This window comes from Papio anubis, chromosome 13 (genome assembly GCF_008728515.1).
Source record: "Papio anubis isolate 15944 chromosome 13, Panubis1.0, whole genome shotgun sequence".
Classification (NCBI taxonomy): Eukaryota; Metazoa; Chordata; class Mammalia; order Primates; family Cercopithecidae; genus Papio; species Papio anubis.
The window spans coordinates 96,780,381-96,807,107 of record NC_044988.1 but is presented as its reverse complement, the minus strand read 5'-3'; the positions used below and the strand labels follow the sequence as shown (position 1 = coordinate 96,807,107).

The window sequence follows — 26,727 nt, the reverse complement described above, 5'->3', positions numbered from 1 at the left end:
TGTGAGTTCCTACATAAGCAAACCAAAACCCAACTTAATGTAAAAGGTCATATTCTAGGAGCCAACCAGAAACCGTCAACTAACCTCTAACCCAGGACTTTCCACTGGAATGATCCAAGTAAAGCTACTGCTCCACTTCAGCAAATCAAATACTTTCTTTGCTTTGCTTCTGCATTCACCCTATAAAAGCCTCTCTTTGTTCCCGCGGGTTTGGAGCTGCCTGATTAATAAATCACTGTCATCTGGGCTCAGTGGCTCACTCCTGTAATCCCAGCACTTTGGGAGGCCAAGGCAGGCAGATCACTTGAGGTCAGGAGTTTGAGACCAGCCTGGCCACCATGGTGAAACCCCATCTCCACTAAAAATAGAAAAAAATTAGCCACGCCTGGTGGTAGGTGCCTGTAATCCTAGCTACTTGGGAGGCTGAGGTGGGAGAATCACTTGAACCTGGGAGGCAGATATTGCAGTGAGCTGAGATCGCGCCACTGCACTCCAGCCTGGGCTATAAAGTGAGACTCCACCTCAAAAAAAAAAAAAAAAGGTGTATATATATATATATATATATATATATCACTGCTCAAATAAACTCTTAAAAATCGTAATGGGTCACAATTTATCTTTTAACAATGCTTACTGGGTAACTGCATTTCTTTTTTTGTAAATTATCTGGTCATATCCTTCCCTCATATTTTAATGGGTGCTCATGCTTTTATCTTTTTTTTTTTTTGAGATGGAGTTTCACTCTTGTCGCCTAGGCTGAAATGCAATGGCATGATCTTGGCTCACCACAACCTCCGCCTCCTGAGTTCAAGTGATTCTCCTGCCTCAGCCTCCTGAGTAGCTGGGATTACAGGCATGGGCCACCATGCCCGGCTAGTTTTTACATTTTTAGTAGAAACAGGGTTTCTCCATGTTGGTCAGGCTGGTCTTGAACTCCTGACCTCAGGTGATCTGCCCGCTCAGCCTCCCAAAGTGTTGGGATTACAGGCGTGAGCCACGGTGCCCAGCCGCCTTTATCTTTTTGATATGTAAGATCTCTTTTCATATTAATGATTCTTTTTTTTTTTTTTTCCCTCTGTTGCCCAGGCTGGAGTAGAGTGGCATGATCTTGGCTCACTGCATCCTGTGTCTCCCCAGTTCAAGTGATTCTCCTGCCTTGGCCTCCTGAGTAGCTGGGATTACAAGCATGTGCCACAATGCCTGGCTAGTTTTTTGTATTTTTAGTAGAGACCGGGTTTCACCACGTTGGCCAGAGTGGTCTTGAACTCCTGACCTCAAGTGATCTGTCCGCCTTCATTTCCCAAAGTGCGGGGATTACAGGCGTGAGCCACCGCACCCGGCCTATGCTAATGATATTGGCCCTTTTCGAAACTCACAGATATTTTCTCCAGTTTGCTATTTCTCTTTTAATTTTATGGTTCTTTCTGGCATAGAAATTTTAAGTTTTGTGTAATCAAATATTTCAAACTTTGTTCATGGCTTCTGCATTTTTTTTTTTTTTTTTGAGACGGAGTCTGGTTCTTTTGCCCAGGCCGGACTGGTGTGCAATGGCACAATCTCAGCTCACTGCAACCTCTGCCCCACTGGGTTCAAGCGATTCTCCTGCCTCAGCCTCCCAATTAGCTGCGATTACAGGCACACGCCACCATGCCTGGCTAATTTTTGTATTTTTAGTAGAGATGGGGGGGTCTCACCATGTTGGCCAGTCTGGTCTCAAACTCCTGACCTCAAGTGATCTGCCCACCTTAGCCTCTCAAAGTGCTGGGATTACAGGTGTGAGCCATCGCACCCGGCTTTAATGTCGTCCTTAGAAAGGCTCTCTCCACCGCTAAGAGTTGGTACACAGTGGTTCATATTTTCTTTTATAAATTTCAGAAACTGACTTGTTATATTTCACTTTTAATTTATTTAGAACTAAAAACAGAGGCATATATTTACTTTCTCCAAAAGTTTGTCCAATTGTCCCAACGTTATTTTTTAAAAAATTCATCATGTCTCTACAGATTTGAAATGCTACTTTCATCGTGTACATTTTATATATACTTGAGTTTATTTCTGGACTTTATTCTGTTGTATTGAGTGGCTTATCTATTCTTGCACCGGCATCACAGTGTGCTAATTATTGTAGCTTTGCAATAAATTACAATTTTGAAGAAATAACCATCCTTCATGACAAATCTTTTTAAAAATTTTCTGGCAAATCATTCATCTAATCACTCAGCAGATATTTATGGAGTGCCTACTATGTGCCAGGCATAAAGAGAAAAGAATTGGGATTCTGTCTGGAATCACAGTAATTTACTTCATCTGAGGAGAAATATACATCTTTGCAAGATGAAGTCTTCCCATTCAGTAGCATAGTATATTTGTCCATTTGTTCAAACTTTTTCTTAGATTCTGCAGTGATGTTGGATTGTCCTTGTCCCAAAATCCATGAGGGTTGGGACCCTTTTGTGGAGGCTAGTTTTTAAAAAACTATCCAATACCTTCTATACTTACTGACTCAATCAGATTTTCTGCCATTTTTTAGGACAATTTTAGGAATTTATTTTCAACTACAAAATTGTTCCTCTTACCTAGATTTCAAAACTTACCATATTTCATTGAATCTAGGATGTCACTGAATAAAAGATGTACCGTTTTTCTGGCAAAAGTAATAAGATACATCATTTAAAACGTCTCATCAAAAAAAAGAAAGAAAGAAAGAAAGCTGTCCACTATAATTATAAGATGCATGCTAAATTCAGAGATGTTAAAATGTTAAGAGGCCGGGTGCAGTGACTCATGCCTCTAATCCCAGCACTTTGGGAGGCCAAGGCAGGTGGATCACTTGAGGTCAGGAGTTTGAGACCAGCCTGGCTGACATGGTGAAATCCCGTCTTTACCAAAAATACAAAAATTATCCGGGCATGGTGGTGCGTGCTTGTAATCCCAGCCTACTTGGGAGGCTGAGGCATGAGAATTGCTTGAACCCAGGAAGCAGGGGTTGCAGTGAGCCAAGATCACGCCACTGCACTCCAGCCTGGGTGACAGAGTGAGACTCTGTCCCTAAAACAAACTAACAAAAAAAAGATGTCATTGGAGGTTACAGTCATCAGAAGGCTTGACTTGGGTCTGCTTTCAAGATGGCACACTCACATGGTTCTTGGCAGAGGCCTTAGTTCCTCACCACAGGGACCTCTCCCTTGAGCTGCTTGAGTGTCCTCAGGACATGGCAGCTGGCTTCTCCAGAATGAGTGACACAAGAAACAATAAGGCAACTACAATGCCTTTGTTGATCTAGTCTCAGAGGTTGCATACCTTCACTGCTACCATATTCTGTTTGATAGACAGGAATCACTAAGTCCAGCCTGCCTACAAAGGAAGAGGAATGATCTCCACCTCTAGGGAAGAAGTATCGAAGAACTTGCGGACATATTTTAAAACCTCCACAATGGACATTTGTGTTGTTTTCAGTTTTGGGCTAATACAAATAATGCTACTATGAATATTTGGATACAAATCTTTGTGGGGACATACAAATGCTTTTTTTTTTCCCCCCGAGACAGAGTTTGCTCTGTCACCCAGGCTGGGGTGCAGTGGCACAAGCTTGGCTCACTGCAACCTCTGCCTCCTAGGTTCAAGCAATTCTCCTGCCTCAGCCTCCCGAGTAGCTAGAATTACAGGCACCTGCCACCGCGCCTGGCTAATTTTTTTTGTATTTTTAGTAGGACAGGGTTTCACCATGTTGACCAGGCTGGTCTTGAACTCCTGACCTTAGATGATCCACTTGCCTTGGCCTCCCAAATTGCTGAGATTACAGGTGTGAGCCACCGTGCCTGGCCTGTGCTTTCATTTCTTTTGCATCCATTCCTAGAAGTGGAACGGCTGGGCCATATGGTGAGTGAATGTTTAACTTTTTGAAGAACTGTTTTCCAAAGTGATTATACCAATTTACATTTCCACCAGCCACACATGAGAAAGCCATTTTCTTCACATCCTTACCAACACTGATTACGAGCAATCGTTTTCATTTTAGCCATTTCATAGCTGTGTGATGATATCTCATTGTAGTCTTTAAAATTTTTTTTTTTTTTTTGTAGAGATGGAGTCTCACTATACTGCCCAGGCTAATCTTGAACTCTGGCCTCAAGTGATCCTCCCATCTCAGCCTCCCAAAGTGTTGGGATTACAGGCGTAAGCCACTTTGTCCAGCCCTCATTGTGGTTTTAATTTGCATTGCCCTAATAGCTACTGATATTGAACATCTTTTCATGTGCTTATTTACCATCCACAAATCTTCTTTGATGGAATATCTGATTAAGTGTTTTGCCCTCTTTTTAACTGGGTTATTTTCTTATTATTGAGAGTTCTTTATATTTTCCCTTTACAGTCCTGTATGAGATAGGTGATTTGCAAATATTTTCTCTCTGTGCCTTTTCATTCGCTTGTTTTTCAAAGAGGTTCTTACTTTTAATGAAGTTCAATTTATTAATTTTTTCTTTTATGGATTATACCTTTGGTGCGGTATCTAAGAAATTTTTTTTTTTTTTTTTTGAGACGGAGTGTTGCTCTGTCGCCCAGGCTGGAGTGCAGTGGCCGGATCTGAGCTCACTGCAAGCTCCGCCTCCCGGGTTTACGCCATTCTCCTGCCTCAGCCTCCCGAGTAGCTGGGACTACAGGCGCCCGCCACCTCGCCCGGCTAGTTTTTTGTATTTTTTAGTAGAGACGGAGTTTCACTGTGTTAGCCAGGATGGTCTCGATCTCCTGACCTCGTGATCCACCCGTCTCGGAATTTTTGCCAATTCAAGCTCATAAATATCTTCTATGCTTTCTTGTAGAAGTTTTTATTAGGCTTTAGGTTTTTCCTGTAGTTTTATGATCCATTTTGAATGAATTTTTAAATATGATGTGAGGAGCCTTTCCTTTTTTTTTTTTTGAGACAGGTTCACTCTTGTTGCCCAGGTTGGAGTGCAATGCCGCAATCTCAGCTCATTGCAACCTCCGCCTCCTGGGTTCAAGTGATTCTCCTGCCTCAGCCTCCCAAGTAGCTGGGATTACAGGCATGCGCCACCACGCCTGGCTAATTTTTGTATTTAGTAGAGGCGAGGTTTTACCATGTTGGTCAGGCTGCTCTCGAACTCCTGACCTCAGGTGATCCACCCACCTCAGCCTCCTAAAGTGCTGGGATTACAGGCATGAGCCGCCGCACCCAGCCTCTTTTTTTTTTTGAGACAGAGCCTCACTGGCTGGAGTGCAGTAGCCTGATCTCGACTCACTGCAGTCTCTGCTCCTGGGTTCAGGTGATTCTTGTGCCTTGGTCTCCCAAGTAGCTGGGATTGCAGGTGTGCACCACCATGCCCAGCCAATTTTTTGTGATTTTAGTAGAGACAGGGTTTCACCATGTTGGCCAGACTCAAGTAATCTGCCCACCTCAACCTCCCAAAGTGTTGGGATTACAGGCGTCAGCCATCACGCCCAGCCAGGAGTCTTTCTAAACAGCAGCAAAATCAAAGTGGACAATATTTTTATTCACTCTTCCACCAAGAGGGAGGCAGATCATGTCTTATCTCTGCAACCTGAAAGACCTCTTTTGTACTTTTAGGCTTTGATGTTCTTTTTTTAGAGACCAGGGTCTCGCTATATTGCTCAGGCCGGTCTTGAACTCCTGGCCTCAAGAGATCCTCCCGCCTTAGCCTCTCAAAGTGCTGGGAAAACAAGTGTGAGCCACCGGACCCGGCCGATTTTATCTTTTTAAAAAGGCTGGGTGGGTGACAGTATAACAGCATCTAGGATAAAATCACTGTAAATAATCTTGAACTCAGCCACTGCAAGTTATAGCACCACTCACACATTTAACCTGTATTCCTAAGCTGTTGTTTTGGTTCCCAGAGCTCACGTAGGCCACCTGATCTCAACCTAATTCACTAAAACATCCACTCTGATGCTTGTACGCTACAGCAATAGCAATACTTGAGGCTTCTTTTCATTTGCTAGGAAGGTCCCTGGTTCCTCTGGTGGCTTGATCTTACTCACTTTAAAAGTATAATTCGCTGAGACTTGCAATCTATGGAGTATTTGTTTTTTCTTTCTTAGGATTTAGCTTCCCAACAAGAAGTACATTCTCTTTGTTCTAAGAAAGTAGCAAGTTTTGTTTCAGCCTGAATATTTCTTCTCTGGCTTTTGAATAACATCAGGCTCACCAATTTATCTATTAGGTAACATACAACTTTCTATGCATATCCTCAAAGACAGTCTTCAAAATTTAATTCAGCTGTAATTTTGTTCTTCATAATAATGCGGTTACAGCTAGGTAGCCCCTGTATCTTCTGGAGTCCACCCCTGACTCCATGCTTCCACACTGGGAAGTATATTCAAATGTTAAAATTCCCAAAAGGCAATCAACACAGAAGGTCCTCTGCTTGCATTATCTGGGTACAGTTTAAAGTCTGAAGAAAAGTAGCAGATCTAATAAAAAGCCAGTTTTGAACTGTTTCATTTTGTGTTTTTGTCTCTTAATTTGATAAACACATTCCAAAGCTGTTGCCACCAGTCTAGGCAAAAACAAGTGTGTGGTTCCTTAGTGTGTCTCAACATTCAGGTAAACAAATATTGCACTATGTAGAGCTAAAATTTACAAAGTAAGACCCAGGGAAACTTAAGGGGTCCCAGAGTTCTTACATAATTTTAATTTACCAGCATAAAAACTACTATTGTCCCTAAAAAATATTGTGTACAAACCAGGTATCATTATGTGGACCACTGTTTTACAAATACAGATTAAGAATACATAGTAGACTAAAAACATATTATCTCCTATAGGAAACACTTCTCATATCCCCAGCCCCACAAACACCCATATTCTCCTACACATCTCCTATAGCACAGAGCACATTGCACCAATTTGTTTATGTGTCAAGAATCCTGGGATGGGGATGGGCAAGGATAGTGTCTTCCTCCTCTAAAATAATACCTGATATATTATACTTCATTTATATATCCTGAATAAATGAGTGAATGCTTTGAAGAAAAATGAATGAATGAATGAATGAATGAATGTGAGGTATGGATGAAAGTTTTTGGTTAGCCGGCCGTGGTGGCATGCGCCTGTAATCCCAGCTACTCAGGAGGCTGAGGCAGGAGAATCTTTTGGACCCAGGAAGTGGAGGTTTCCGTGAGCCAAAATCGCACCACTGTACTTCAGCCTGGGCAACAAGAGCTAAACTCCGTCTCGAAAAAAAAAAAGATTTTTTTGCATATGTCTATCCAATTATTCTGGTATCATTTGTTAAAAAAGACTCTTTGCCATTGAATTGCCTTCGCACCTTTGTCAAAAATCAATTTACCAAATACGTCTAAATCTATTTCTGGATCCTTTATTCTGTTCAATTGACAAATTTGTTTATGTAATTATATGTGATAACAAAATATATAACACATTATAATGATATAATGTTATTATGTTACTCACTTGATTAAAAAACATTTAAAATATCTTTGTTATGATGAAATAAAAAACTATGACATTGAAAATCTTGAATAAAGTCTTATGACACTTTTTCTGTAATAGCATTTTATATTCTACATAAAATTTGCCTTGAACCAAGGCACAGCTAGCAGGTAAATAGATGGGGAATGTATCCCTCAATCTTCAGCCTCTTCCTCAGAACAAGACTGGTGAGCTGCTCCTATTGTCACCCAACACTGTGACGCACACAGCCTGCACCAGCTCCTTCCGTGCTTCCCACAGAATCAGGGCACACCTTCCCCTGTCTCCAGGAGTCTCTGGAAGTCACATAGGAATTTCCTATGTGAAGGAAGGCAGGGGGAGGCAGAGCCTGGCTTGGGGAAGGGGGTCCTCACTAGGGAAAGTGAGAGGATCGCATTAGGGTTTTAGGAAGCTGACTCCAGCAGCAGTGCAGAGGGGAGAGGTGGGTTGCTCTAAGACGGAGCCATATTCCAAGAAATTCTGTGTGTGGTATACTGACCAGGTGAGGAGTGACTGGTCCATAAAAGATAGGCCATTTGGAATGAATCTGAGCTGTGTGGAAAGACAGCTTGGAGATGGGGAGTAAAGGAAGGGAGAAGTCAATTGTGCCAACTGTGTCTCTGGCTTGGCTGATGGGTGGAGGGTGATGCCCTTGCACTGGGGTGGGGCACATCAGAGCAGGAGCACGTGTGAGGAGGAAAGATCTTGAGTTCAGGGTGGACAGGCTGAGTCCGAGATGCCCTTGAGCTGCTGAAGTGGGCTGTACAGTAAGGAGTGCAATGCACTGGTACAGAGTTCAGCAGTGGGTCTGGACTGGAGAGAGCTGGGAGTCAGCAGCAGCACATTGGCGATCAAGCATGCAGGGAAGAACGAGCATGCCAGATAGAAAGGCGAGGACAGGGCCCTCTGGAATGCCAGCGTTTAAGGGATGACTGGAGAAGAGACTGTGAAAGGCACAGCACTGAAACAAGATAGCCAGAGGGGCGGAAAGAAAGCAAGAGGTTGGGACAGAAGCTGGGAGAGAAGGAAGTCTGAAAAGGATAGTAGACAGCAAAGTCAGAAAAGTGGGGACAGAAAAGTCTCCTTGGGTAGATCTGCCTCTGATACGACTCTCTGACACAGGGCACAGGTTTGGCTCAGTCCAGCAAAGTTTATGGACACCAGCACTGTGCCAGCCGGGTCCTGGGGTCCGGGCCAGAGAGCTGGGCCATGGTCTGGCCTTCTGGGTGTTTGTGGTTCACTGAAGGGGGCTGTCCCCTTTTCTTTTCACGCCATCTGCTTCCTTGTTCCCTTCTCTCTGGGCAGCACACTTTCAACAGCATCCTGTCATACGGAATCCTGTACAGTGTAACAGTTCTTTTCTTAAACTCCTGATATCTCCCACTTCCGTGGGAGAGAGAGGTGTGGAAGCTGGAGCTTCAGATCAAGGCCTGTGCTGCGGGGCAGGAACAGGGGAGGTGACAGCGCCATCGGAAGCTCCAGGAACAAGCACCTCTCCCACCATGTCGAATCTTTTTGGAACGTCCTGGCCCATCGGGGCTTAGGGACTCCTTTGATGTGACCACTGTGCCTTGTAAAACAGTTATCTTAGTGTCTTACAGTTGTGTATCTGACACAGTGAATTAAGACAAAAAGCTAACCACAGTCAAGGGAGCCCTTACTTCCCGAGAGAACAAACGCTCCAGAGGGGACACCTTGGGCACCACGGCCACGGCCGCCTGTGGCTCTGATGCTGTCAGGTGTGGCCAATCCTCCCTCTTCCCACTGTGTCCTGATGGCTTCCACGGATGCAGGGACTTGCTCCAGCAATTCTCCCCCTTTCCCTGGCACCACTAGTCCTTCCTTCCCTATTGGAGCTTCCCCCATGGCCTTACAAACTTACTATTTATCCCACACTTCAGAAAAACAAAAAGACCCTTTGAACGCCCTTCCTGTAGCTATTACACCACGCCTCTCTCTTTTTCCCTTAAAGTGAGTCTCTGAACAATCATCTGTGCTCCCAGTCTTTCTCTTCTCCCACTGCCTCGCAACCCCTGTGAACAAATGTCCCCCCTGCTTTCCAGAGATGCCCACTCTTGTCTTACAAATGACCTCCACCTCGCTGGGTCCAAGGGTCCCTCTCAGACAGGCATTGCCGGCTCTGGTGGGGGCACAGGTGAGGACGCCCTCCTTCCTGCGGGCTCCTGGTAATCCCTGCCTTTCTGGGCACTCCTCAGTCTACTTTGCTGGTGCCTCTGTCTCTCCCTTCCCCTTGGTAATTTCTTTAGTTTCATGACTTTAAACATCATTTATATGCTAATGAAAGAGCTCCAGACACAGCTCTTTCTTGAGAGCCTTGGACTTGCACATCCAGGTCACTGGGCATCTCCACAGGGGTACGGGAAGGCATTGACGGGTCCAGGCTGAACTCTTGAGCTTTTCCTCAAACTTGCTCTTGGCCGAGCTTTCCTCATTCAGGAAGCCGTGTTCTCCATTCTGCCAGCTGCTCAGGCTCCAAATTGCAGAGTCTTCCTTTATTTTCCGTCTTCCTCTTTTTTCCGTCTTCCTCTCACATCCCAAATTTGATTCATCAGCAAATTAGCTTGGTTCTTTTTTTTTTTTTTTTTTTTTTTAACTGAACACCATTTAATAAAGAACCAGTAGTGTAAACAGGAAAGCTGCACGAAGATACCATGTTGCCGTGGAAGGCTGGTGCTTGCTGCTGGGAAGCTGAAGGCAGGGGAAGCAGCAGATTGGAGGGATGAGTACTAGATCTTGGTTCTTACATTTGAAATTTTTTTTTATTTTTTATTTTTTATTTGACAGTCTTGCTCTGTCACCCAGGCTGGAGTGCAGTGGTGCAATCTCGGCTCACAGCAACCTCCACCTTCTGGGCTCAAGTGATTCTCCTGCCTCAGACACTCCAGTAGCTAGGACTACAAGCGCGCACCACTACTCCTGGCTGATTTTTGTATTTTTAGTAGAGACAGGGTTTCCACCTTGTTGGCTAGGCTGGTTTTGAACTCCTGACCTCAAATGATCTGCCCACCTTGGCCTCTCAAAGTGCTGGGATTACAGGCGTGAGCACTGCGCTTGGTCCTTATATTTGAAATGTATTTCGGGGTGGGCACTCACGCCTGTAATCCCAGCACTTTGGGAGGCTGAGGCAGGTAGATCACCTGAGGTCAGGACAAAATTGGCCGGGTGTGGTGACACGTGCCTGTAATACAAAAATTGGCCAGGTGTGGTGACACGTGCCTGTAATACAAAAATTGGCCGGGTGTGGTGACACGTGCCTGTAATCCCAGCTACTCAGGAGGCTGAGACAGGAAAATCGCTTGAACTCGGGAGAGAGAGGTTGCAGTGAGCCAAGATTGCGCCACTGCACTCCAGCCTGGGCGACAGAGCTAGACTCTATCTGGAAAAAAAAAAAAAAAAGAAAGAAATGCATTTCAGACCTGACCTTGTCAGCATCTCCACTGCTGTAGTTCTGGTCCTGCTGCTGTCCTCTCATCAGACATACACAGTCGCCTTCTCCCCGGTCTCCCTGCCCCTACCCCTTCAGCAAATTCCCCACAGCAGCCAGAATGCTCCTCTTCAACCTTGTGGATCCTGTTGCCTCTTTGTTATTTAGGAGGCTGAGGCAGGAGAAACGCTTGAACCTGGGAGGCGGAGGTTGCAGTGAGCCGAGATCATGCCACTACACTCCAGCCTGGGCAACAAGAGTGAAACTCCACCTCAAAAAAAAAAAAAGGAAGAAAGTCTATGAAGGTTCAAAAACTGAGTTCTGAATAAATACTCTGATGATTCTGGAATAAATAGTGGAAAAATAAAATCTTGTCATGTCAGGCAATGTATTATGGGCTTTACCGGTATCATCCTGCTTAGTCCTCACAACAGTTGTGAGAAGCAGGTTTTTTTGTATTCTTACTATTACTTATCTGGAAGTGAAGACTTAGTGAGGTTAAATATGATCGCATCAAAAACAAGGGGCACTTAGGCGAGCTTTTCTAGTTTTCCTGGCATGATTACCTTTAAAGCATCATGAGTAAACAAAAGAGTTCACCCTTAGCACTGAAATTATTTGCATTAAAGGTGAATGATTACTGGGTGCTAAGGGCAGAGCCAAGTTTTCTTTTTCTTTGTCTTTTTAAACAGTTAAAGACGGACTCTGGTAATAAAAATAGAGTTTTAATTATTTAAAAAAACCAACATTAGTAGCATATTGAACTATTTATACTATTTTCCCCCTAAAGTTTACTATGTGAATATATTTTTTCAAATAACACGTAACTGAAAGTTGCAATCTCCATTGTAAAATATTTTCAACTTTAACATATCTGAGATAAAAATTCCTCCACTTAAAATTTATTTTTAATTTTGCTTTGTTTTTTAATACAGAAAAAAACTTCAATGATACAAATCAGTTTCAAATTTTGGGGAGAGCATTATCGTTCTGCAGCACCTTGTTGAAAAGGGCCTTTATTGTTCAGGCATCTGTGATCAAGTCAAGAACACAGACTAAACAGGCCAATTTCACATGTGCTGTGTGTGTAGGAATGAGTTGGAGAAGTGACCTGGATGACCGTGGGGAGAGACAACTGGTTTTATTGGGGTTGTTCACCAGATGCCTCCCAATGTCTTGGGAAAAAGAAATATAGAAAACAAAAGCCAGATTTCTGACCCAAAGAAATGGGAGGAAGTGGCATGGTTTGGGGAAGACTGAGGCTATGGGAACCTCTGAGGTTACCAGGGCCTTGACCTTGGGATGTAAAGATACAGAGATGCCAAGATACTTCTGATGTAGTGGATCTATGAAAACAGACACACACTGATCCCATCCTGAGACGAAGTCAGAGCCTGAAGCCAGAAGATGAGTAAAGCCATGGGAAATGGAACTCCCGAGGAGGGGCTCTGTGAGACCCAGAGGCTGCAGGAACCACAGCTGATGCAGCAGCCGCTGAGTGAGAAGCCCGGCCTCTTCCAGTCAGCACTGACAAGTCTGGCACAGAGCCCACGGCATCCACATTTGTTTCCATGCCCTCTTTTTGTTTGGGATTAATTCTCCCTCTCTAAAAACCTGCTCTATTTTTCTGTTCTTAACTTCTCTTCCACCTAAAATCCCTTCCAGCCTTTCACACGGTTAAAGGATTAAAAAAATCCAAATCAGTTTTTAAAACATTCTGCCACAAGTTATTCTCATAGATGTCTCAATAAAGTGAAAAGAGCATACTTTAAAAAGATGAATTTCTTACAGAAGTGACTTCTACCACGCAGTCCCAACCCCTCCTTGTCCCCATAAATCTGGAGACGCAGGGCACCGGCAGCAGTGGCGGCCTGGCCCACGGGGTGTGGGAGAGTGGCCCGTTCCTGCTGCCTTAATGGGGCCCTTCTCATCACATGGGCCATTAAAGACCCGCTGTTCTGAGGAGGGTGCACAGCTCTGTGCATAAAACGTCCCCAAAGAGCAATTATTGTTGGAGAGGTTCAATCACCTTCTCCTAACTTATTCCCCATAAATCTCTAATTTTGAAAGATGATGTTTATAAAACAACCTTCTCTACTAATAATTAGCTTTCTTATATTTATTAATCAAAGATTAATCAAAACATCTGACCCAGCATCGTCACTCTAAATTGATAAAATCCTAGGCTGAAAAACATGTTTTATGTCTTGTTAGACTGGGCAGCTTTATCCAGGAAAATAGCTTACTTCTTTTCTTTTAGCCTTAAAAAATCCCTTTTATGAAAATGTATTATAATATTGGCTTTTGAAATGCTGAACATCCTTAAAGATACTATTTGATACCTTCGGTCTGCCCAACACCTACCCTGCCACCTAATCCAAACTAACCCAACTGAGGCCAGATACCCTGGGTTGAGGCTGATTTCATTAATACCTGAGAAACAGCAAAATATAGAATAGTGACAGTGGTTAGTTAAAATTGTGGGTGCTGGAGTCAAGACAGCACCAGATGCAAACCCTGGCCCTGCTGCTTAGTAGCCACAAGACCTTGAACGAGTTCACCTCTCGAGGCCTCAGTTGCCTCATCTCTAAACTGAGGATAATAACTGAGCCTGCTGCGGGCATTCATTGTGAGAATCAAGTGAGACAATGACCACAGCATACCGAGCACAGCACCTGGCACACAGTAAGGGCCCCCTAACTGGAAGCCACTGTCATCACCGGCGCATCCTGGAAATAGCACCACAAGCGCCAGTTCTTGTACTGTGTCACCAAGAGGCCTGGTGTGCAGAAGGTATTTTTCCGTTCCTTCCTGGAAGGCAATTACAAACCCACGAATGATACACTGAGTAAATCTAAGGACAATCTTTTTAAATTGCCCAGAAAAAAACCAGTCCATTTTAGCAAATAAAGATAAAAGCACATCCTTAACTTACAGTTGTAACACAACAGCAAACCAGCTTCTCCATCTTCGTACACATCAATAGCTGCAACAAAATTAACCTGCAATGATAACGGGCAACGGTAGTGGGCAGGCTGGATGCTGACCCTGTGAAAAGACTTTTTCAAGTTGTGAGCGTTTGCGGGGGCCGTGGCCCTCTGTGATGCAGGTGCCACGGGGTCATGTCTGCCCCACCAGCACCCACAATGCACATCGGGGGCTGGGATTATAATACAATGGAGGTGAGAAAGAAAAGAAAAGAAAAAGGAAAGAAAAGTCTCTCCATTCTTTCTTCTCTGGGACTTTCTCATCATCTTTTCATAGCTGTTGAGAAGCTCTGTGTTTGGTATGTCTCCTCTCTCTATTGAAATGCCTCAGGTTTATATGTTGTGCTCCAGCTCCCAGAGCATTTTCACATGAGTTGTTCATTTCACTCTCACATTAACCCAGAAAGTACTAGGCTGGTGCAAAAGTAATTGCGGTTTTTGCCATTGGAAATAATGGCAAAAACCGCAATTACTTTTGTATCAACCTAATATTATTGGCATTATGGTATAATTATCATTTTACGGAAGATGAAAGTGAGGCTCAGGGTGAAGTCACTTAAGTCCCTTGGCTGGTATACGCCACAGCCAACATCTGAACTAAGATTCCGGTTCTTTTCCAACCTTACCGCTCTCGTACCTCTAGTGAGGCAATCCTTCTGCCTCCAACAGATAAAGCCTGTGCAACTTAAAATCGCCACGGCATGTCTTCACACTTCTATTCTTTCTCTGTTCTTCATGTCAAGAGAGGCAGCATGGTGCAATGAAAAGGGTGTCAGAACACCTAGTTCTGTGGTCTGGGGCAAACTCCTCTCTCTGGGCCTCAGTTTCTGCATTTGAGAGGAGGGCACTCAACCTGATGGCGTCCTTGGTCCTTCTTGATTTTCAAAACTCCAGCCCTCTAAGAGCCTCCTGCTCCTTTCACTTCCTCACTTGTATTCTCAACCCTTAGAGCCTGGCCTCCCGTGCTTCCAGGAAAACCACCCTCTGAGCTCAGCCAAGATCTCCCTCTCCCCAACCGAAGGCCTGGGCCACTGCTCATCTGTCCATCCTGTCCTCTGCAGCCTCTGACGGGTGACATCTTCTGCCTCCTGCCCTCTCTCCCACCTCAGATTATTCTTCAATTTCTTGGCTCTTCTCTCCTTAGTAAAACCCCACTTTCATAGCTCCAAATTTCACTTTGTGCTCAAAACCCTAAACCACGGGCTCAGGCACACATTCTCCCCAGGGCCGCAGCCCCTAGACTATATCATTTGTTCTCAGATGCAACTGATTCCACATCCAAGTCATTAAAAGCAGGAGGTAGTGGGTTGGGGGTTGGGGGGTTGGAAGGGCACAGACTGGGCAGACAGACGGGAGATCAAGCCCTGTCTAGGCCAGTTACTGCCTCTGTGGTGTGTGGCAAATGGCTTAGCCTCTGGCCTTAGGTCTTTGTCTGTAAAGCAGGCATAATGAGAACACTGACCTTGCTGGATTGTAATGGGAATTCAGTGAGACAAGGCAGAGATTTTAGCACAGGGCCTCACGCATCATGAGCACTCAATGAAGGCTATTGGCTTTTTATCTTCCACACAACCAGCTTTCCTTCTAAACCTCCTCCTTTTTGTTAGCATATCTATTCTCAAAGTCTCAGAGCCACCTCCAACCCAAGTCCAGCAGCAGCCTCTTCACACACTTTCTCAGGTGTCTTTTTTGTGCCCCTGCTGCTGTTCTAGGCTAAGCCCTGACCTGCCCGCAGAAGCACCATGTTGTGGGCTCCTGCTGGCTCCCCTTTCCCAGCCCTTCCATCCACACTGTGCTCCTCCCACTGGCCCTGCACTGACTGACCCTCCTCTTCACTGGTGTCACCAGAACACAGCCTTCACCTCTAAATGGTCTCATTATGGTGCCAAGGCCCCAACTGGCCATCCTCAGTCAGTGCCACTGCCTGGGCTTGGGTGCCCCTTCCAATGGAACCCCCAGTTCTCTCCCATCTGTCTTTATCTGGCACTGTACTCGGTGCCATTAGGATACAGAAAAGAATAAGGAATAAGGTGAGGTTCCACCCCTTAAGAAAAAAAAAAACAGAAAAGCACATAAGTACACAAAACAAGGTATAATGGGGCAAACGCCTCAAGCAAAAGTTGCAGGAGCTCAGCGGGGAGTGACAGTGAGGACCAGTGGCCAAGAGCTCCAGCACTGGCATTGGAGAGAGCTGGGGGTTGTCAAACCCGAAATAATCCCCATGGCTCCTATCATGCCCCATGTTTTAGGCTCTCTGCAGAGCGTGCCTCACCCTCTGGTGCTCTCTTGTCTGTTTGTTCCCTGTGGCTCCCCTCCCCATGAGATCTAAGGCTCATGACGCAAAGGCCTGTCTGTGCTGCTCACTGCTGGCCCCTCAGCATCCAGATCAGGGTCTGGCGGGTGGCAGGCACAGAATAAACTCATCGGATGGACAAGGGAGTAAATGAAGTCCCAGCTCCATCACTTCAGAGGCGTGCACACTCACGCCGGTTGTTTCCCCTCTCGGACCTTCAGTTTCTTCATTTGTAACATGGTAGAAAATAAGAATATCTAGGCCTACCGGCTTGAGGACTCCAGGAGGTAACTTATCTAAGCACCTGGCACAGGGCCTGGAGCTTGGTAAATGCTCATCTTGGCTGATATCATTATTTAGATAAGGAACCAGCACCAAAGGGTATATTACATGAAGGACAGTCCTTGAGTACCCTCTGACCCCAGAAAGGAGCCTTCCTGGCTCCACCACTTTGACCTAGAATCACTTCCTCCTCAGACCCCCCTGTACATGTCAGTTTTACTTCACTATCTCAGCTAGAGGCTTCGTGCTGCACCCTGTCTGCTCTGCCAGACTGGGAGCTTCTCCACAGGAGGGGCCAAGTGCTACCAGCTTTGTGGCTGGACCTGCCATCCCCACCAGCTGTGGGAACACAGTCTCTGGAGTCAGCCAGCTGGGATCCAAGTCCTGCCTCTGCCACTTACTAGCTGTGTGCTCTGGGGTAAATAAGTGACTTCTTCTTTCTGACTTCAGTTTCCTTTTCAATAAAAATGGAGAAATGGGCCAGCCGCGGTGGCTCACTCCTGTAATCCCAGTACTTTGGGAGGCCAAGGCGGGCCTGAGGTCAGGAGTTCGAGACAAGCCTGGCCAGCATGGCGAAACCCCGTCTCTACTAGGTGTGGTCGCGGGCACCTATAATCCCAGCTACTTGGGAGGCTGAGGCAGGAGAATCTCTTGAACCCGGGAGGCGGAGGTTGCAGTGAGCCGAGATCGCGCCATTGCACTCCAGCCTGGGGGACAAGAGTGAAACTCTGTCTCAAGAAAAAGGAGAAATGAAGAGCCCCTCCAAGACATAATGCTTATGACATGCTCTGACCCAGGGCCTGGTACACAGAGGTGGCCATTCAATGGTGGCCACAATTATTATAATGATGGGAGGGTTGACTGCAGTGGGAAAGGTGGAACTAGACAGCCTTTCAGTTTAGAGATAAGGCCTGTGTGTGTGTTTGGGGTGGGGTGAGGGAGGGTAGTAGTGATGACAGGTATGGAGGAAGTTCACGCAGCCTTTTAGACCGAGATCTGTGCACAATGACCACAGACGCCAGGGGGTACTTGGCATCAAGTAAGTCCACCAAGGGGCTCCAACGCTGTTCTGACAGGCAGACAAACGTGGCAATATTCGGAGAGTTGGGCTTCAGGGCAGGTGGTGGCAGGCTTCAGCCCCGGGGCCAGGATTCAGGAACAGGCTTGGACTTAACCACTTCCTCCTCAGGCATGCCACAGCACTTTATTATTCAGACCTTTATTAACACTTATCACAATGAGACCTACTTTATGCTTCGATACAGGTGTCTGTCTCCACCTTGGGACAGGGGCCTGGCGGGGTTCTTGCTCCTAGAGATCCTGATATGACAGGTCTGGCGTAGGACATAGGCATTAAATCCTTATTTCATAAGTTTGATTAAAAATAAGTAGTTCTGGCTGGGCATGGTGGCTCACGCCGGTAATTCCAGTGCTTTGGTAGGCCAGGGAGGGAGAATTGAACTACGATTGCACCACTGCACTCCAGCCTGGGACAGAGCAAGACCCTGTCTCTCTCTCTCTTAAAAAAAAAAGTAGTAAGTAGTTCATTTTATTGGTATTTTAAAATGATAACAAATAATATATGGTGGTTGTAAAGATTCAAAACACAGACTTGTAACAGGTGAAGTGGGAACTGTGCCTCCCCTAGCTGGCTCTGCCTTCAGCCCTCCCTGTGCTTCTGGGCTCAGCCCCCAGCTGAGAACCACTGGATTCTGGGCAGATGTCAAGATGAGGACCTGAGCCCTCCCATAAACCAGGGACCCAGATCCCATGACCACGCCTGCAGTTCCTCCCAGAGGAGCCCTTGGTTTTGGGAACGAGGTCAGTGCTGTGTGGCTAGAGCAGCGGCAGTGGGTCACAGCAGGCCCACTGGTACAGTGAAGTTGACAGTGACTTTCAGAATGTTGCTTTAGTGCTTCTTAAACATTTCCTCTCTTGAGCTAGTATTGTAATAGAACCCGAGGTGGGTAGAAGCCTGAAATAGGGACCAAGTGGTCCTGCCTAAGAGAGGAGGAATGGCAGCAGGAAGTGAGGCCTGCCCAGTTAACACTGGTGCCTGCAGAGGCGGGCAGGCAGTAAGTGTAGACGGAATGGAGATGAAATTCCAATGACCCAGGCTGTGTCCCCACTGCCCTGCGTGCTGAGCTGCAGGAACATCTTGGTAAAAAGCTAGTCCTGTTCCCACAAGGCCTATTTCTAACCAGCTATTAGAAAACATATAGCTCATTATCTTCTTCATTTTCTTAGGGCTCATCTCCCCAGCCAGACAGTACACTCCCTGAAAGATGAGTGAGTGCATCGGACTAAGCACCTGTGCCTGCTGGGAGCCGTGCAGTCGCCATTCTACCACGGGAGGGCTGTGCACGCTGATCCTCTCAGAGCCAGGAACTAGGAAAGGTTTTTTTTTTTCCTTAAAATTTTTATTTTCTTGGCCGGGTGCAGTGGTTCACACCTGTAATCCTAGCACTTTGGGAGGTGGAGGCGGGAGGATCACAAGGTCAGGAGATTGAGACCATCCTGGTCAACATGGTGAAACCCTGTCTCTATTAAAAATACAAAGCTTAGCTGGGCAGGGTGGCCGTGCCAGTAATTTCAGCTACTCGTGAAGCTGAGGCAGGAGAACCGCATGAACCAGGGAGTTGGAGGTTGCAGTGAGCCAAGATCGCACCACTGCACTCCAGCCTGGGCGACAGAATGAGACTCCGTCTCAGTAAATAAAATACAAATTTTTTTTTTTCTCTTAGGAAAAAACTTTGTATATTTGTCTTTTTTGTTTTTTTTGAGACAGAGTCTCGCTCTGTCGCCCAGGCTGGAGTGCAGTGGCCGGATCTCAGCTCACTGCAAGCTCCGCCTCCCGGATTCACGCCATTCTCCTGCCTCAGCCTCCTGAGTAGCTGGGACTACAGGCGCCCGCCACCTCACCCGGCTAGTTTTTTGTATTTTTTAGCAGAGACGGGGTTTCACCGGGTTAGCCAGGATGGTCTCGATCTCCTGACCTCGTGATCCGCCCGTCTCAGCCTCCCAATGTATATTTGTCTTTTAAAAAGCACATTGAAGAAAGGACAGAAAACTTGAGAGTCATTCCTGACAGCCATCCAAAAAACTAAACACAGAAGTCATCAAAGAAAATGGTTCTTAACCCAATTCATCCAGGGTCTTTACAAATCATAAGAAAAAGAAATCCTATACTGAATTATAGGACATTAAATATAGGTAAATAATAAAAAGATCATATAAAAGAAATTTAATAAAATGATTTTTTCTCTATCGCTACCCTGATGAGTAAGTAAACTGCATAATTTTCAGCCACTTAAGCATGATTTATTTTAAAATAGAACTTGTCAGAAACTTTCTCTGAAATAAGGTGAGGACTTTTCCACTACCAAAAGCTGGCTAAGTCTTAAGAAACTAGTTGTCAGGAAAAGGACTGATTGAACAAGGACCTGCTGCACCACGGCATTTCTGCTTTGTTTGGCTGCTCACACAGTTTTGAGAAGGAAGAAGGGGGTGGGAACTTCTTTTTTTTTTTTCTTTTTTCTTTTTTTTGAGACAGAGTCTCACTCTGTCGCCAGGCTAGAGTGCAGTGGCACAATCTCGGCTCACTGCAACCTCCGCCTCTTGGTTTCAAGTGATTCTCCTTCCTCAGCTTCCCGAGTAGCTGGGATTACAGGTGCGTGCCACCAGGCCTGGCTAATTTTTGTATATTTAGTAGAGATGGGGTTTCGCCATGTTGGCCAGGCTGGTCTCGAACTCCTGACCTCAGGAGATCCACCCGCCTCGGCCTCCCAAAGTGCTGGGATTACAGGTGTGAGTCACTGTGCCTGGCCAAGGGGGTGAGAACTTTTAAAGGACAAACCAGGGCCCCTGCTCCTCAGAAGTCTGGGTGGGAAGACATGCTGGTCCAGGGATGCCCAGGCAGTGGGGGGTTGGGGGGTGAGGGGAGTGGGTGACATTCCTCTCAGCTTTAAATTAGGAAGTTTCAGGACCTACTCCTTCTCCTAGGTCTATATTAGTATCACCTGAGGGCAGACTTAAAAAATATTGGCTCCCAAGTACCACACACCTCCAGATTCTGATATAATTGGCTTGGCCTGGGGTCAGACACTGATCTTTTTAAAGCTCTCCAAGGGATGACAGCCAGGGCTGCAAAGCAATGAAATATACCAGGGATTCCCAACTTGGCTAAATATTAAAATTATCTGGGGACCATTTAAACATACCCAAACCCATGCCACACTTCAGACCCAGGAAATCCCTGGAGGAGCAACACAGGCAGTAGTAGCTTTTCAAATTTCTCAGATGACTCCAATTGCAGACAGGTCTGGTCACCACCAATATAGATAAGAGAAATGACAGACCACTCTGTGATCAATAACAGCTAAAGACAAGAAGGTCTCCTAATTACATCTAGATTTTTCTATTTCTGATTTTTCTGTTTCTTAAAATCTTGCTCTAATTAGGTCTTAAGTCTTCCTAAAATAGTAATTAGCAATTTTAATGAATATTTATATGGAGCATATTTCCAATTAATACAAACTGTAAAGCATAATTGGAAGAATTCCGCAGTCTCTTTGATTTAGCTGAACAGGACTGGAGGTAGCCTGTGGGTCCAGAAGCCCTCACTAGGAACTACAGTCTCCCTGGAGCGGACATCCCCATTCTGTGGTTTCCTCGGTACCTAGGCCAGAATACTGGCTTGCACTGCATGATGCAAACCTCAATGGCTCACTGACAGTGGGCCTTGTCCTGCCTCATAGAGATACACGGGCTGAAGAGCTCTGTGATCTGCTAATGTCAGTGTCAGTGTTGAACGATCGCCAGTGACAGGCTGCCAGGCCTCAGGGTGGTGAGTGCTCACCACTGTCCAGTGGGCACCAAGGTTTAAACCCCACACAGTCACCTTTAGAATATGAGTGCAGTTTTGGGTGGCCCTAGATTTTGTGCCACACTAGGACATCCTTGTTCTCTGTGTATCAGGCCAGGGGTGTAGACTCTTAGGGCAGATCTGCCCGCTCACTCTCTCCTAATGGGTTTCCACCCCTTCTTCCTTTCCTACTGGGCTTTTAAGGGGGTAGGGAGGGTGCTGTACCCACTCTGGCCACCCAGTCCCCAAAATGAGAGTCTGCAGTCCCTCAGAGGTCAAGCTTATTCTCCAAGTGCCCTCCCAGGACAAATCATCTAACAAATGCTCTCACTTATTTAGTTATTATATTCAGTCAAAATTTTGACTCTTCATGTCTTTTTTTTTTTTTTTTTTTTTTAAATTTTAAATACAGACAAGGTCTTGCCATGTTGCCCAGACCGGTCTCGAACTCCTGGGCTCAGGCAATCCTCCTGCCTTGGCCTCCCAAAGTGCTGGGATTACAGGCGTGAGCCACTGTGCCTGGCCTCTTCATGTCTCTTTTATTTGGAAGGATGGAGTGGCAAGGAAAGATCTGAAAACTAAACAGGGCAGTCACATGATAATACATAGAACCATTCTGACCTATAAAAATGGCAACTTCACATAGCTCAGTCTAAATAGTGAATCACACAATACTGATGTGATGAATAGTACATAACTTTAAAGAAATCCAAATCATGGCATCTCAGGGTTAGAAGACACAATGATGATTAGTCTTTTCTGATTCCCACTTGTCCCCACAACCGCTGGCTTACCCTGTTGGCCTCCACGTGGTGGAGCCTGAAGGCTTCTCCTGTGCTCTCGTTCACCACATCAAACTGGTGTCGATAAGCCACACAGATGAGATTGTCACTCTCTTCAGCTGGCCCATCCACTAAGGTCATCACCACGGGAGAGTCGGACAGACAGATCTCCTGTGTGGTTGGTGAGGATACAAGAGACGGGTGAGAACAGAGCAGCCAGCTCCATGCCAAGCCCCACTGCCCATTCCCTCCTTTCAGAGACCACCTTCTCCAGGCTCCTGCAGAGCCTTGTGCTACAGGGAAGAAGGGACAAGAGAGGAAAGTGCCAGGGGTCACATCAGACATCTCCTTTCCATAACCTGTCCTCAAGACTCAGGCCTCTGTCTACTGGAAAGGGTCGAGGCCAGGAAACAATTTAACAAAATGGAATCAACAGTATGGTCTGCTTTATCCCTTACATTGTCTGGTCTTGTCCTGGGATTCAGTGATAGTATTAATAATTGCTAACTAATCTATTTGTGTACTTAACATATGCTAGGCACTGTTCTCATTGAATCCTACTTATAAGGTAGGTACAGCTACTATTCTGTCTTAAAGGTGAGGAAACTGAGGCTTAGAAGTCAATCACAAAGTTTACACAGGGTAGAGTTAAGATATAAACTCAGGAAATGCCATTTCAGTGCTCATATTACATAAATGTATATGCTGCATGTAAATCTGCATTAAAATAGCTAATCACTATACGAAGAAAGCTAACACCTAACTAGAGCAAGATTTTAACGTGTTTTAACTTAACTGTCATGCTGCTCTGTCCCCTGAAGTTGAACATTAGCAGAAATTCATAGGCATAATTCAAAAGGCTTTAACTCTAGGCAAAAAATAATTTCTCAGCTCACCAGTAGAAATACTCCATCTCAGTGGCCAATGTTAGATATATTCCATACCTTAATGTACCCTAGTCTTTAAAAGGTAAGAGATGGTGACGTCAGGGAGGGAACTTGAGCCTGGAGGAGGTTTCTCTCACAAGGCTCCCCTTCAATCTCCCAGCAAATCCTGCTGACTGAGGCAAGCAGGAAAGCATTGCCCACTGCTTCTTCCCATCTCTCCTGCTACCAAAGCCACCAACCTTTCTTGCCAGGATCCTGCACTGGTCTTGTTGCAGGCCTTCTTATTTCCACCCTTGGCCTCCTAAGCTCCCCTCTACCCAGAAGCCAGCACAATCTTTTCAAAACATGCCACTTCTCTGCTTCAAATCTTCCAATGGTTTCCCATCTCACTCAGAGTCAAGGCCAAAGTCTTTGCAATGGCCTGAGGGCTCAAGAGCATATTTCCCCGTTCTCTCTGACCTGCCTGCCTTGTTCCCTCTGCTCTTGACTGTGCCTTCAATAGGACCTCAGGGCCCTTGCCTGGCTGCTCCCTCTGCCTAGAATATCCTTTCCCTAGATATCCTCATCACTCACTCCCATACTTCTTTTGGATCCCTGCTCAGAGGTAAACCTATTCAGAGAGGGCTTCCTGGGACATTCTTTCTGAAACAGACGTTCCCAACTCCCTGCTCTATTATCCTTTGTTCCCTAGCCCTCCTCTATATTTAATTTTAGTACTTCTTTCTGCCAGCCATCATAGCTTTATTTGCTTATTTCTGTTAACTGTCAACTGGAAAGTAAACCCCATCAGAAGACTTTGTTTTGGTCATCGCTGTGTCCTTTGTACCTAGAACAGTACCCGTAGATATTCACTGGAATCAATGAGCTGTAGCTTTAGTCTTCTGGGGGAAACAAGAGCACCAGGGTAAGGGTTTTCCTAGTTGGCTACCAAACAGCGGAACAACCTCAGTGGGTAACAAACCCTGGGTGGAAGGACAGAGTCTGCCTCATGGCACCTTGGCTGGGAGACAGATGGTTTAAAGAGCAAACCTACCCTGATGTACTGGAATTCTTCAACAGGTGACTCAGATAGGGGAGATAACAATGAGGTGCTGCTGACCCCGCTTGGCTTGTTGTGTTTTCTTGTGATCAGTAGTAGTTTATTCCGAATTGCGACCACAATCCTCAGCTCTCTGCTGTGGTGAGTGTTAATAGCATACAGGTGGCAGCCTGGGCAGAAGAAAGAAATGATGCCCTACATGTGACAGGCAGGTGTGGAAGCCCCCAGGCCTTGGTAATTTGGCAATACCTAGGAATCCTGGAAATTAAGCATAACTCAGTGAATGGACTAAGAATATTTCTGATACTAGGCAAAATGGAGACTAGATATTAAAATTAGGTTGAGTTACAGGAAAATTAAGAAAATCCTATTCCCAGCCAGGTGCAATGGTTCACACCTATAATCCCAGCACTTAGAGAGGCCGAGGTGGGCGAATAACCTGAGGTCAGGAGTTCGAGACCAGACTGGCCAACTTGGTGGAACCCCATCTCTACTAAAAATACAAAAATTAGCTGGGCATGGTGGTGGGCGCCTGTAATCCCAGCTACTTAGGAGGCTGAGGCAGGAGAATCGCTTGAACCCAGGAGGCAGAGGTTGCAGTGAGCTGAGATCGTGCCATTGCACTCCAGCCTGGGCAACAAGAGTGAGACTCTGCCGAAAGGAAAGGAAAGGAAAGGAAAAAGGAAAAAGGAAAGGAAAGGAAGTCCTATTCCCTATATTCTAGAGTTTGTGAACTTAACTTCATACCTACTACATGGCATCAATTAAAGTAATGAGAGCTCCAGGAACCAAAGTCTAAACATTTCTTCAGTAACAGATTTGCTAACAGAGTTTAACGCATTTCTAGAACCTGTTATGCAAGGCCTAGCATTTCTTCTAGTCCTCAATGTGTTTGTCTAGCTTTCAAGCTTCTTATGGAAACAGTGTTGCTATTTTTGTGATGTTTCCAAACAAAAAACAAACTAATAAGATCAAATTCCTACTCATTTTTATTTTCAGCAAAATCTGGGCAGCGTGAGGGGAAAAAAATGAATTAAATGGAATCTACCAATCTATCAAGTCACCTTTTGTTTTCTCCAACTTGTTTTCTCTGCAGTCAGACCTGCTCTTCCCAGTCTGCTTCCCCTCAAGGCCCTTTTGCAGAGCACTTAGCCTGAAGACAAAGAGGCGAGCATCTTTTCCTAGTGACATAAAAAGGGCAGAGGAGGAGATTAAATGGAAAAGTAAGGTGACCTGAACGGCCTCCAAGGGCCGACTGTGTAGGAAAACTAGGACTGGAGATGTTCTGGAATTCGGGAGGCACCCGACACCACTTTTAACCGATAAAGCAATTACATATGCATCCCTTTCCTCCCCACCACCCCCTGCCACGGCTTCCCTCCCCAGAGAACGAAGGGGCCACTGAGGGATCCCAAGCACTGGGCATCAGGAAAGGAAACAGCTGGCAGAGCCTACGCCGTCAGACCCCGGCGACCTGTGGTGTGGGCCACAGAAGACAACTGTTTTCCTTCCTCCACAGCATGCCACCCGGCAGGGGATACCACCTTTGTCTGCTCTGAGAACCAGAAGGTCCAGGGTCTCGAGCACGTGCATCTGCTTCACTGGCAGAGTTCTGTCAAACACGGACACTGATGGAAGGTCATCTGGAAAAGGAAACCTGGTTACCCATCACTGCAACCCAGCCCATGCTTTCCAGAACCCACCGAATGTGCCTGTGGGTAGTTTTGAACCCAGGTTCTCTCTAGGCAAGGAAGGAAGTCAGCTTCTAGGGCTTTCATAAGCTCTACACAATACGTTCAAACACTGTTCTCCTCCTAGCTCAGGAACAAGTACTGGTGCTTTCTTCCCATAGGCAATTCTATATTCCGAACTCTATATAGGGGGCATAGCAGCAGAAGCATGAGAACGCTATTTGTGTTCATCAAAGAAAAAGCAACATCTCCCAATACCATTTTTTACTAGGGTTGTACCAAAGGCCTGAACACCAAGTTAAAAAAAAAAAAGAGCAGCCATTTCTCTCGAGTATTTTCTTTTTTTTTTTTTTTTTTTTTTGTATTTTTAGTAGAGACGGAGGTTTCACGCATGTGTCAGCCCAGGATGGTCTCGATCTCCTGACCTCGTGTTCCACCCGCCTCGGCCTCCCAAAGTGCTGGGATTACAGGCTTGAGCCACCGCGCCCGGCCCAAGTATTTTCTTATTGTTATGTAATATTTGAAATTACAGGATTTGTTGTTGAGGTTACTCACTGGGAATCGAAGTTGCTAACAATTACTTTGCTCCTGGGGGCCCCGAGGACACAGGGGGCTAAAGGAATTACTAACGCTGTTCCATTCAGTTCCGAAAGCAAAAGGGTCTGTTCTGAGATGGACGGCAGAATCAGGGCAAGGCAGAGGTGTCCGGGATGGTGGAGACATTTGGGGCAGAAGTGGCTGGCCCAGTCTTCACCTGCATTTATTCTGCAAATGCTTTGCTGCAGGGTTGGATTTGTTTAAAATTTAGGAGCAAGGGGCTCTGAGGATCTTTTCTTTTCCAGAAATCTAAGTGTGGTTGGGAGTTCATCCCTTCATGGGTGGTATCCAGGAGGGAACAGAGCTTTCACCATCAGGATTAATAACTATCCCGCAAGTGGGGGAAGGAGCTCCCACTCCTGTAGGCCTGTGAGGGCTCAGATTTGTCAGAG

At 45.8% G+C, this 26,727-nt stretch overlaps 1 protein-coding gene and 1 long non-coding RNA gene across 8 annotated transcripts in view; both read right to left on the bottom strand.

The window, feature by feature from the left end:
• The window catches only part of GARNL3 (GTPase activating Rap/RanGAP domain like 3), a 173,017-nt gene that overhangs the window by 14,835 nt on the left and 131,455 nt on the right, over positions 1–26,727 (bottom strand). For all 7 annotated transcript variants that reach the window (XM_017949985.1, XM_017949984.1, XM_017949986.2 and 4 more), the window contains 5 exons: positions 25,592–25,690; positions 25,112–25,228; positions 24,042–24,217; positions 22,134–22,292; positions 13,849–13,915 (listed from right to left, as the gene is read on the bottom strand). In XM_017949985.1, the coding sequence (XP_017805474.1) occupies positions 13,849–13,915; positions 22,134–22,292; positions 24,042–24,217; positions 25,112–25,228; positions 25,592–25,690 (618 nt within the window). The remainder of the gene's footprint in view (positions 1–13,848; positions 13,916–22,133; positions 22,293–24,041; positions 24,218–25,111; positions 25,229–25,591; positions 25,691–26,727) is intronic.
• LOC103878507 lies at positions 10,055–13,842 on the bottom strand. The gene is made up of 2 exons (XR_638731.3): positions 10,911–13,842; positions 10,055–10,177 (listed from the first exon to the last, which is right to left on the bottom strand). It is a non-coding gene; the product is annotated as an uncharacterized LOC103878507 (long non-coding RNA).